The 13,289-nt window shown below is 39.0% G+C and overlaps 1 protein-coding gene across 1 annotated transcript; it reads left to right on the forward strand.

The window, feature by feature from the left end:
* The first annotated feature begins 851 nt into the window (after positions 1-851).
* sfrp5 (secreted frizzled-related protein 5) lies at positions 852-12,554 on the forward strand. The gene is made up of 3 exons (XM_086169924.1): positions 852-1,550; positions 8,234-8,311; positions 10,986-12,554. The coding sequence occupies exons 1-3, from the start codon at positions 998-1,000 to the stop codon at positions 11,312-11,314; spliced, it is 960 nt and encodes a 319-aa protein (XP_086026050.1). The 5' UTR covers positions 852-997; the 3' UTR covers positions 11,315-12,554.
* The last annotated feature ends 735 nt before the right edge of the window (positions 12,555-13,289 follow it).

The following is a 13,289-nucleotide window of genomic DNA, read 5'->3' on the forward strand; positions in this document are numbered from 1 at the left end:
ATTAACTATTAACTTGTAGACAGTTATACTGGCATTCCAACAGCCAAATACGCTTTAATGTGTTGCAAAAATGCATGAAAGCCTCTTAATGAAAATACATCCGACCCTTTAAATCCAAATGTGATACTTTTTTCAACTATATGGTCAAAAGGAAAGCCCCTCAGACACAAAAAAGAGCAAGAAGCCATCTAAAGCTGCCGAGTGCCTGATGAGTGTTTTTCGAATGACTTTACATCATGGATGCATATCACACACAGTATGACAGGGCTGCACATAAATGTTTGATAATGATTGTCTATTATATGGATTAGGGAGATTATACAAAACCGGAGAGACAAAAAAAACAAAAAAAACTTGCCACAGTTTGTTCTCGCTCTCGTTTTAATTTGTTAAAGAGGAGGGGTTTTTGTCAAGGATAAGGGCCAGGAGGAGTGTCTAGAATACCAGTGGGAACACCCCCCAGTGTTTCCATTGGTTGGGGTGGCTGTGAGTGAGTTCAGGGGAGGCCAGTAGGGAGGTGAGTGGTCTGCAAGCTTTCTAGGGGGCAGGCTGCCACAGAGCCCCTACCACTGCCTCTTAAAACATAGGTACTCCTCACTAAAGCTACATACTGATAGACAGAGAGCAGGGGAGGGCTGCATACAGTTCTGCGAGAGGGAGAAAGGAGGGTGAGAAATTTTAGGAGAATTATAAAATAAGCAGATCTACTTGTGTTTATGCTTGACCGCTGCCTCCTCACGCCACAACCTGAGGCACATATAGACAAAACCAGAGGGGTGTTTCTGTGAGACTTTTGAGAGCTGACTCTCCAAGGAAGAAGGGAAATTAAATACTTTTATCTTCAAATTGTGGCGTCCACATTCAAGAGAGAAAAGGATTACAGCTGTTACACCTGCCAAACGTGTTCCTCTCTCCTCTCTGCATTTTGTCTTTGACTGAGTTACTGTGGAGTACTTGGATATAATCTTCTGAATTGTTGGTCCGAGCTCACAAAGGCATGGCACATGGACAAAAGAGCCCCAGGTGGGCATTAACCCAGGGCTCTTTAAGCTTGGCACTGCGCCTGTCGCTCTTCTCCCTCCTACTCCTCGCTGTCTCAGCCGCAGACGAGTACGACTACTATAGCTGGCAGTCGGACAACTTCCACAATGGCCGATTCTACACCAAGCAACCCCAGTGTGTGGACATACCAGCTGACCTGCGACTATGTCACAATGTGGGATACAAGAAGATGAGGGTGCCCAACCTCCTGGACCATGAGACCATGCCAGAGGTGAAACAGCAGGCAGGGAGCTGGGTGCCCCTGCTGGCCAAACGCTGCCATGCTGATACCCAGGTATTCCTGTGCTCACTGTTTGCACCTGTTTGCCTGGACAGGCCCATCTATCCATGCCGCTCACTGTGTGAGGCTGTGAGGGACAGTTGTGCACCAGTGATGGAGACCTATGGCTTCCCCTGGCCAGAGATGCTGACTTGCGACAAGTTTCCCATCGATAATGACCTCTGCATTCCCATGCAGTTTACAGGGAACCATGCGACTCAGCCACCAGGTAAGAAAACCATCCTCATATACAAAGTCACTCAGGTCTAAGCCAAGAAAAATGAAAAGGATATATATATTTAGAATCAACAGTTACTAACAGCAAGTCAATTCTGAAACAAATTGCCGGTGAGTTATTGTTCTTCTCGGACAAAATAGTCAACAAAATGTACCTGAAAAAGCTCAGAAATTATACTAAAGAATAATAAAAATCAAAGGATAAAAAAAGGATTCACACTGAACAAATGCCATGTGCCCAATCTACTTCATTAAGCAGTAATATAAGTGATAGAATTGGCAAGTTCATTCTATAATGAGAAATCATTACAACAGCAAAATCGATTGCCATACTGATATTTATTGTGAAGATTCTACAACGCCAAGGTTCACATTTATCTCACTCGACATATTAATCAGAAATGACAGAAATTAGTCTTCATGGGCCTGCACTTTCTGAAACAGTAAGAGTCTGAAAATGGTTGTGGTTCATATGGCATCCCTGCCCCGTGCTGATGACAGATGAAAGTAATGGAGAGACTCTCCAGAGGAGGTCAATGAGAGACGCAGGAGCATGAAGAGGCTATAGGGGAACGTCCATCTTTGTAACTTAACTGCCCAGGACGGCTCCCTTCCATCGCTTCATGCCTCAGGGAGAGACAGAGACAGACTGAGGCAGAGACAGGAGACTGAAAGACTCCAGCGGTCAGATTGCTCACCGAGTTAAGATGAAGACTGTGATGTTTAATACATCCTCACTGAAAAGGTGACACACATGCACTCAAGGACACAAACACAGATTTATCAGCAGATACCCATCAAGAGCTAATCAATCAGGCTTGGGACTAAGTGAAAGGAGAATGTCATACCTCAAACTGCCCCTTGGCAGAAGCTCTTGAAGTAGTAGTGATTCAGTGTTTCTGTGAGAAACAGGAAAAAAATTACCAAAAAAAAAAGGCTGAAAAGGCAAAAGGCGCATTAACAAAGTGGCAACGAAATTGAGGAATTCCATGTGAGTTTGTGTGGGTGTGTGTGTGTGTGTGTGTGTGTGTGTCTGTGCATACACAGGGACTACTTTTGTGGTCCCTTCACAAAAGCAGTCACTGCTAAGAGGGGCAGTGAGGGAGTCGATGAGAGTCTTTTGACAGTAAAGAGGGACAGTCCCCATGGTGTCCCGGTCTGCTCTGTCATTGTTGGGTCTGGCAGCCACCAGGCCAATTAGCTAGAAGGCCAATTACTGAGCTCCCACTAATTAGTTGACATGACAGAACAAGACAAGCAGGCAGAGAATGGGAATGGCTGGAGTGCGATTGTCCCTGAGAAGGCAGAAAGAAGAGAAGTGAAAGGAGAGGGAAGTGGGAGAACAGAAAGGCAGACAGTACGGTGGAGTGGAGAAAGGCTGCTTCCTGCAGGACAGAAAGCGTCTGCTTCTCTGCCTTCAATAAGGACTCAAGAAAAGGGAAAAAAGGTCTACTGTTCACAGTCCACTTCTTGCCATTACTTGCCATTGAGTCTCCGTTGCAATCTAATCTTGATGGTTTGAAATACTGTTACATTAATCATATATATATATATATATATGTATATATACATATATATATTACTTCATAAATAAAATTTCCATCAGGCATGTTTAATCTTTGAAAAATACTTTAGCTGATTTTTGATACCTTAAAGTGATTTAGTTAAACACTGAAATGAAACAATTATGCCAAAACATATTACCCCCATCAGTCATGAAAAGCTGTGTGACATATCTTGGCTTTAATCAAAAAAAAAATCATTTTTTTCTTGATATCAATCCGCCATGATTAAAAAAAACATACAGCGGGAAAAGATTGTTGGAGGATTGTGTGGTGAATTTATGCGGAGCTGACTTATTCCATTAAGGAAAATAGCTGTTCTGTTTTTGTAGGACTGGTATCAAATATGTGACATTTTGCACTGCTGTAGCTCATTCTTTTACATGCTCCCTGAAAAGGAAACTTCATCTGTCACCTCCTTTAAAAAACATTTGTTTGTTGATGTCTACTTGAATAGCACCAGAAATGGCTCGATTAGAAAGGGGTGCAATTGCAGTAAAAATACAGTATGCAGAGATGATATTTGTCGGACAATTTAAGGTTAAAAACTAGAAACATTTTAGTGTACAGTGGTTAAAATGTTTCTCTAGTCATGAGTGTATGTTTTTCAAACAAAGTGAACCCATATCATTTCTAGCCTAAAGGCTCAGCCACTGACATATTGTTAAGAGCCAGAGATTCTCAGATGTGCCGACGAGGCCATCCTGAGGACACACACACATGCATGTATACACAAAGGCATAGCCAGCAATAACAAAAAGGAATCTCATCTTAGAACTATGAGGTTGAAGTGCCATGGGAACCCGTCCTCATGTCAAAAGATATAGAGGAGTCTCTTAACAATGCAGGTGAATTCTGCGGAGTTGGATCAATAACAGGAAATCAACTACCAGATACTGCCCTTTCCAAGAGGCCCACTTAACTATTCCACAATTACACGAGACAGAACAGTTCAACAGTTCTTGTGGAAAATAGCAGTACAGAGTTAGTTTCACTTTTCACCTGCCTGTCACAGCAAAAGCTGAGCGGAACACCACCACCTGAGGTCGTGTGTTCGTGCCACCTATAAACTTTGCCTTATTAGCAACTGTCAAATTCAGTCCACTTCAATCCACTGGTGCAATATTTGGAACATGCAATGGTGGGAAAATTGCTAGATGGTCAATTTTAAGACAATATGTAGGTTGACCTGTGGGCGTCACTGAAATTAACCAATGAATAGATGAGATATTTTCTGTCCTTGCCAACTTCAGTGATATTGTCAGTGAGAGTCGCAGTTTGCGAGAGGAGACAGACACCACTGTCTGGTCGTGAGACGCACAATGGGTGCTTGTCATGCGGCACTGGCTGTTATATGTAAGGGAAAAAGTGAGCCAACGCTCTGTCTATGGAAGACTGCTTGGGCCTTTTGAGAATGTATTTTCTCTTCTGTATTCCTGCGGATGTAAGAAGTGTGCTGTATTTTAGGGGCCCCAGGGGCTTCTTGTGGTCCACCTCTGACTGCATGCCACATTTAAACAGATGTTAGGTCTCCCAACATAAATTACACAGTGCATTTCATCCACTGAATAGTACCGTTTTATGTCATAAGTGTTGCTGCTCATAACTTAAAGTGTCAAAATGAGGTATGAGGTAGAGATCCATGCATTCTTTTTCAACTCTCTGCCCATTAAATGGCTGTGATGCTCAGAGCGGAATGGATGATGAACTAGAAACAACAGAGGTTTGATGACAAAAATGTTAGATGTGTTCATTTGTGAATGTGCAGTGTGCATGAGCGTGTGATTTATCCATATGTCCATTCTATTTTTAGGAAATTTGAGAAAAGTCTGATATTCATTGCATGCATAAAGCTGGCCTTGGAAGACAGCAGGGACCTCCAAAGGGCTCAACCTTCACAGATGAGAGGGGTGTGAAATATTTTTCTATTCGCAATAACTGTTAACTAAGAATTCTGTTTTTAAAAGGTCTTACATATGACAATTTCCTGGGATAGCAAACTATCGCACGCTCGTTGTTATTTTTCTGAGTTTGAAATTTTTGAGAAATTCTGGTCTGAATTAGGAAAAAAAACAAAAAAGCTGTTTAATATGTTTTTACTCATTACCATTTCTGAAGCAAACTTATCTCATAATATGTTGTGTTTCCAGTAACATTCCATTACAGTGGGAAATCTATCACAATTACCTCTTAGCGGTGTGGAAAACTGTAGCAAGAAAGTCAATCTCTGTGTCTTTTAGATGGACACATAGATAGTTTTGTTTAATGCAAAATCCCTGGTTTAATGATGTAATGCAATGGGCAGCATTTAATGTTGTTTTTACAGTGTAAAAATGACTTGAGGAAATCTGCTGTTGGAAAAGGTTTGAAGATGTGTTAATACAGTTGGAGGCTGGTTAGGGTTAGTTACAAAAACAGTTGGTCTAGGTTATGAAAATATTGTGGCTTTTATTAATGTTGTAAAATGCAAAATAACAGACAGTGAAACTTTTAGTGTCTCACAACCTGCCATCTAAAATGGAATTTCCCATTTTCTAAAGACAGGACACACCAGTACACGTGACATTTAGGGCTAGAGAAATTGTTTGCCGCCACAAAAAAGTATTCTTATTTATGTATATTGGCATTGTTTCCATGGTGCCACCAAATACATGCCAATACCACATAATTAACTGTTAAGAGGTTGCGGTTATTTCACATATTTTCTTCAAGTCCTTGGTTTGGAATGAATGAGTAAGATCCTTTGATGGCATGCAGTGACCAATTAGATATGTGAAGAATTCATTTCACTCAAAGTGCATTTCTTTTGGTGGCACAGTAATTGAATTAAGTGGTATGTTTGTCAACCACAAAATAGAATAAATTCAAATAAGAATTTTAAGTCAATACAGCTAGCTAATACTAACAAACACGGATGATTATGTCTACGGCACATGTAAACATAGAGGAAATACCAGTATGATTTACCGGTATGAAATATGATTTTTACGTCCCCAGTTTGGATATTATGTGTTCTTTAAGGACACAATATCTTACCGTGGGATGCAAATTATACCTTATGATAATCACAATACATGAATAAATAAATAAAAAAGCAATCATGTCTGTAAAAGAAATTCCATCGGTGTGGTTTGGAAACTTCCAGTGTCTGTACTGAAGTCTCCAGTAGTCTTCACATGAGGTCATCGCGCTGTTAGTTATTACAAGCAGCATCATCTCACAATGTAATGAAGTAGCAGGAAAAACATTTCTGAACTGCTTTGAATGGATGGCAAAAGTACATTGATGACCTCATGTAAAAATATTTGTCGGCAGACGCAAGATGTAAGCACACATCACTGTGCAACGGTGACAGTCCTGCCGCCATGATTGTCATTTACCTGACAAAAAGCAGACTGTTATGAGGGCAGTCATCACTGAATTGATTTTCAAATGCAAATAGTTGTTTTCTGTCTAAGCTCAGCTCAGTTTAATGAAAAGACTGCTTTCTCTTGACACATCAGCACAGCCAGGCCTCCCTCTAACATACCATCTTGGATAAACTGCAATGAATTTCTTTGGATTAATGCGAACAAGATGTAAGGATATCGTTCATTGGAGACATAGCCAGACTAGTTTTGATTTCTCATTTGTGTGTGTGTGTGTGTGTGTGTGTGTGCATGCGTGCGTGTGTGTGTGCATGCGTGTGTGTGTGTGTGTGTGTGTGTGCGTGTGTGTTTTAATGCACTCTTCATGTCAGCACCATACAATGAAAGCCCTGACCCTGTAGACCTTGCAGTTCTTTCACCCGTGAAAGCATGGGAACCGTTGGAGGAGACACAGTGCCAGTTACTTGACATGAACATGGCTCTGCTCCCTCTAGCACACACATACATACATACACACAGCAATGGTTAGGGAGTTCACCTCCCCATGACTTGAGCTGTGAAGCATACTAAACTTTGACCCTTCTCATTATCTGCCCAGACGTTTCGGTTTGGTCTGGGGTGATAACCTCTGAACTCTGACATTTAACCCAGGGCCCTGAGTGGAGTTCAAGTGATTTGGTATGTGTATGTGTCTATAAATGTGTGACACAGAGGAAAGGAGAGAGAACAGGAAATTTTGGGTGTAGGTTTTGAAATATATTTGGGAAATAGTCGTGAGTGAATGATCGAAGAGACATCTCCCATACAAGCAGTCTGCCTGAAAAATGACGCTTACTCAACAAAGGCCTATTTTGTTTCCCTTCAAAAAGCTTGTCTGCAGTTCCATTTCATTGCCATGATGGATTCTTCACCTGCTGCAAAATATCCTTATCTCTATGCCACCTGCTAATGTATTCCTTCTTGTCTCACTTGCCCATGCCCTTTTTGAGGATGATAAATCAACTCATTAAAATTGAGGAGCTGCGATCCTTGTTGTTTCATAGAGTTAACTGGACTAATTATTTTTTTAATTAATACGATTATAGAATATTCTCTGGCAGTGTGTGTGCATGTGTGTGTGTGTGTGTGTGTGTGTGTGTGTGTGTGTGTGTGTGTGAGTGTGTTGTGTGTAAAACAGAAGACAGAAGAGACTGGAGGCAATTGTAAGAATAACATTGATAAAGGTGAAGTTCTAAATCCACATGTGCATTGTGTTGACACAAGATAAACAACAACGTCAGTGAGTAGGTCCCAAATCGAAAACATGAGGATAAATATACAAAAGGATGACTATACACTTTGAGTTAGAAATTGACAATTAACTCACTGTTTTGGTTTCCACTTAATATTTCACAAAGTGTGGTCGCTGTGCAGTTGAAGTGCTGGCTGTGTCCCTTGAATCACTCTTCATCGTGGTCAGCTGCCCCTGCAGTAAAGTTTGCATTTCTGTGTAGCCAAGACCTTGCTTTCACCAGCTAAATATACAACGACCAGAAGTGAAACATTTTCTCTGGAGTAATTTTGGTGGGCCTTTGGCATGCATGAAATACGGTAACGCCACTGTAGCTTTGCTATCTTTACCTACTATCAGCAAGCGTTACTCATTCATACTCGATAGTCTGATCCTCATGGCGTCATACGAGTTCAAATCTTTCTACAAGAGTGATCATCATTGCTGACTGGAATTTTTTTTTTTGTCCTCTCAGTATCAAAGGTTTGTCCTCCGTGTGACAATGAGCTGAAAGCGGACAACATCATGGAGCATTATTGTGCCAGTGATTTTGGTAAGTACATGTCCTGGTTAGATGGTGATTAATGTAAACACAGCATGGGTCTGTCAGTCTTTGCGGAGCACCATGGGAAAGAAAACTTTCAGCTTCAGTGCTCACTGGCTTCTGGGGGCACAGTTTTTAAAACTGCAGTTCAAACTTCCTTTGTCCAGAAGCGGCGACACGGACAAACTGAAATTTCTGAATCTGGCTGATCGACACCTTTTGCTTTTGTAAATTAGTTAGGAGCGACAATACAATGGATTGTCTCATTTGAAATCTTACCATAAGCAGAGAAAACATAAAACAGCAAAACATGTACCGCGAAAGCAAGGCTATAACCCTTATTCACAGACATAAATCATCAGTCCATAAAATGTTTCTGTGCTGTGTTGCAATCCTTTTAGTGCCTCACACAATTCCCAAATCCTCTATGTACATTCAACCCCATTTTGTAACTTCACTGCCTTCCAGTTTTAGGTCTATAATGACCAACACATGAAACCAGAGCATAATAATTCTATTATTTCTGTTCACTAAGTCTTTTGGCCCAAAATACAACAGCTTACTTTCTGATTGCAATGACTGCTGTTCATTATATACTGTTCTCATTTTTTGCATTAGATACTGTGCAATAAACTAGAAATGGTGACAAAACTCCTTTAAACCTTGGGAACTAACAGCTTAGTAAGAATATCATACTTGCAAAAAACACACTTTTTTTTTCTCTCTCTGTGTACATGCACATGTACATAATTATGGATTTGTGCATGTGTGCGTGCATGTGTGTGTGCATGTATGTCTGTGCGCGTGTGACCCATTTTGTGTCATTAATTTAATCTTCCAGCACATAACATCACATTCAGCAAAAACCAAACACATCTTCATCAAGACTTTATCAAGAATATTTATTTGTCTGGTTAATTAAAAGATTACTTATCTCATCTCCTGCAACGTGAGGGTTATTCTGGGATGGTAATGGGAGACAGAGATTCTTCTCGTCCAGTACAACAAAACATGATCACACGAGAAAGAAGATAGCCCACCATTGACAGACATTTTATTGGCTTTGAATGTAACTTACTGGATGAGAAATGAGGACGAGTAGAGAAGTCAAGATAGCCATGACGTATGGATTTGGAGATCAAGGCGAAAATGATTCCACCATGTTATTATGCTGGGTGATCACTGATTATACCTTGACCTCACAGCCCATGAATGTTATTCACTATTTGTCTTCTGTCCCTTTTTGCCCCAGAGCAATTTAAAATTTGGTGTTTTGTTACAGTTCTCCTTTTGATGTTTGATCTCATACCTCCCCATGCATTCCTTTCTGTACCATTGAAAAGATTGGCAAAAATAAGAAGAGCTGTAAAGAAAGATGCAAGGAAGTGAGGCTAGTGGGCTACACCTGGATTTTAGAGAGGCTGCATGCTTTAGCTTCAGGAAAACCTGTTTCTTTTCATAAAGACAGCACACTTCTCTTTCTTTTTCTTTCCATCTGTTTCTGCAACCTCTTTACATACTTTAAGAGAGTGACATTACACAAGGACATCGGCATAGCTCGACATAAGGATACTGGCCAGGCTCCCCAGTAGGACCCACTGCGCTATTTGTGACTAAATATCGGTACGGAATGAAACTGAACAGAAGGAAAATAAATGTATCCTCGCTATCCATACTGAAAATACTCATGAATGCATTCATTCACAGCTGAATACTTGCATTCGGGCATGCAGGCACACAAACCCATTGAAATATCTTGATTTGTATATCTTAATTTGAATCAGGATGCACATGGGAAGTGACATATGCATTCCCTCTCAAAAAATGTTTCCACCATACAAATAAGAAAAGATTGCAAATGGCCATCTTCCAACTAGTTGAGCACTTTCTCAGGTAGCTATTCTTCATACTGACCCCACCCCTTTGCCTGGTCCATGATTAATTTCACCTGTCAAAGCGCACACTCTAAGAATTCCTAGCTAGAGTACTTGCCAGCTCTGATTTAATGCATCATATGTGAAAATATGACCTTGGAAAAGTATGACCTTATCAGCATTAAACTTAAAGGGCAAAAATGAGTACATTTAAATGGCACAAGACATGCCACAATGGTATATATATATATATATACACGTATATATACAAATATTTATACATGTTTCATGTGGCATACATACATATACATATATACTCCCTAAGCACTAAAAATGAAATAAAATTAAACAGCTTCTGCCAAACAATTTGAATATTTATTTGACCCATAATTTGGCCCTTATCTGCAGGCATTTTGGATAAATAAATCAACTATCACCACTGTTGTAAAAGTAATATGGTAACTGTCAACTGAAGGTCAGCGTAAAGAGTATTTAAAACCAGCTGTGCTCATGAGTTTGAAACTCTGTCCTTTTATTGAGGGTGGGGTCCAAGAAATGCAAATATACAAATATATATATTTTTATGTAGGAGAAGTGAAATTATTATAATCAGATACTTTGATTTTTTTTTTTTTGCAAAGCTCAATACAGTTCTGGATTTAGAAAAAAATCTGATTTCCACCATACAGACTGTCTTGAAGTAAAAATAAGTGTGACTTTGCATTACTATCTAGTATTTGATAATCATAACAATCTATTTCTGTTTAAAAAAAATAAAATAAAATGCATCTGCCCTCTGCTTTTTCCAGCTCTTAAGATGAAAATCAAGGAGGTGAAGAAAGAGAAAGGTGACAGGAAGCTGATTGCGGCACCAAAGAAGAAGAAAGTGTTGAAGCAGGGTGTATTGAGGAAGAAGGACCTGAAGAAGCTAATTCTGTATATTAAGAATGGTGCCAACTGCCCCTGCTCTCAGCTGGACAACCTTGGTTCCAACTTCCTCATCATGGGCCGCAAAGTTGACCACCAACTTCTGCTCATGTCCATTCACAAATGGGACAAGAAGAGCAAGGAGCTCAAGTTTGCCATCAAATATATGAAGTCCCATCAGTGCCCCACCTACCACACTGTCTTCCAGTGAGCGTGCTCTACTTTTTGGGAAATCCTACATTCCATCCTGCTCCAGATAGTCTAATTATCATTTAAATAAAGCATCACTGAACCCAAAATCCTTACATTTGTTAACACCAAACTACAGTACATAGACCTAGAAAGGATTGCTTGATGTCAAGCTTTTGTTTTCTCAGCTTTAATATAAATCAAATAGTTGAAAAAGGGTCATCTTGATCTGATATGATGAATTAGATATTTTAATAGTTGTCAGGAGAAAGGTTACCTGTCCTGCTTTTCACAAATACATGTTCATTCACTATGATATGACTTTAATTCCTGAGGTTAAGTAGATGCAGTTTATTTAAATGTTTCCTTAACAATATCATCTTGCGCTATACTGTAGAACTAATCACTTCTATGATGTCATGATTCAGCTTTGTCTATTCGACAGTAGTCATTTAAAAATGGGAACCCAATGATTTTAAGAGAACAAAATTCAATATGTATTGATTCTTGAAAAGAGGAAGCAAAAGAACACTCCTCTTCAAAAAGAGGGGTGGAAAAAAAATATTTGCCAAATGTGGTTTGTGCAATGAGTGCAGATATCGGCACAGAGCTCACCAGAAATTTTAAACAAATAAATGTAGATGGCCCAGTTAACAGCAATGGGATTTTTTTAAACAATGTAAGCAGTAGATGATTCAAATAAATAGCAAATGTTTAAAACATGCATTTTTTTTTCTCACCTTCCTGAGATAGAAGACATGCAGAGTAACATGTGGCAGCAGGAGACAAACTGACACAATGGATGACAGATCACAAGCTGCTGACTTTGTCAAGCGCTGTTTGTGGCCTGAAAGAGGGATTTTTTTTTTTTTTTTTTTAATTGATGGAGAAGGAGGTTGAGGAATAAAAGACATCATCTTGCAAATGCAGTGGAATATGAGAACATGAAAGAGAGAAAAATGACTCTGGACAGAACCGACATTGTTGGATTGATAAGGCTCTGGTACTTGTTAATATGTTCCTTTTTTGACTTAGGTGATAATTTGCTTCATTAAACTTCTATGACAGAAGTCATACATACATACAAACATACATGTAGAACATACAAAGTACCACCTGAATTCACTGTTGCCGTAGCAATAAAAGATACAGTTTTACTTCCACAATATTTTCTAATCAGTTAATCTGTAAGTAGTTCTGTAACGTGAAATACATCTTTGTTTTGCAAAAAATAAAAAAATAAATAAATAAAATATATTTGACATTTTTATAAAGAATCTGTTTGTGAAAAGTGTTATTTCTTTCTTTTAAATCACTGTCAGTATTAGAATCAGACAGGTTCACTTCTAACCGACTTCTTCATTGGGAAAGCGTAACTGTTAATACTGTTACACTTAGCATGGTGAAATAAGCATGGTGGGTATTTCATTTTCACATGACCTACAGCTAAAACAGTTATTGTAAATTGCTATGAAATAGTCAAACAATTTTAAAACTTTTTTCAATCATTTTTTGCATAATATGTCATATCCTTTTGAATGGCAAATCCATTGGTATTGCCACTGACCGCTAATGGACATAATCCTAAAACCACTTGTAGTTATCCCATGGACACATTTGACCTTCACTTGTAATATTAAAGGGGTATGTTGATATTCAACATTTTATGTCACATGAAATTTTTCATATAGATGAATGTACACTCTAACATCAAACATTGCCAGGTTCACACAAAGAGAAAAACATATCAAAGTAAATCCTCTGAATAATCTTTCCTAATTCATTTTCCCACATTAAACATATAGTAGTACAGTACTGCCTAATAATCACAAATGTATCATTTGTGATATTCTCTCATTTCCAAAAAGTAACTAGGATTACTCGAATACCCCTGTTCTATTTCCTTCAGTTCCATTATACTACATTAAAAGTTTTAAAATCTTTATTTACAATGGAAATCATTTCTTACAAGAGTTGTTTTATCAGAAAAAAAAAAT

Source organism: Fistularia commersonii, chromosome 2, assembly GCF_037954325.1.
Source record: "Fistularia commersonii isolate RoL2024-O1a breed Wild chromosome 2, RoL_Fcom_v1.0, whole genome shotgun sequence".
Lineage (NCBI taxonomy): Eukaryota > Metazoa > Chordata > Actinopteri > Syngnathiformes > Fistulariidae > Fistularia > Fistularia commersonii.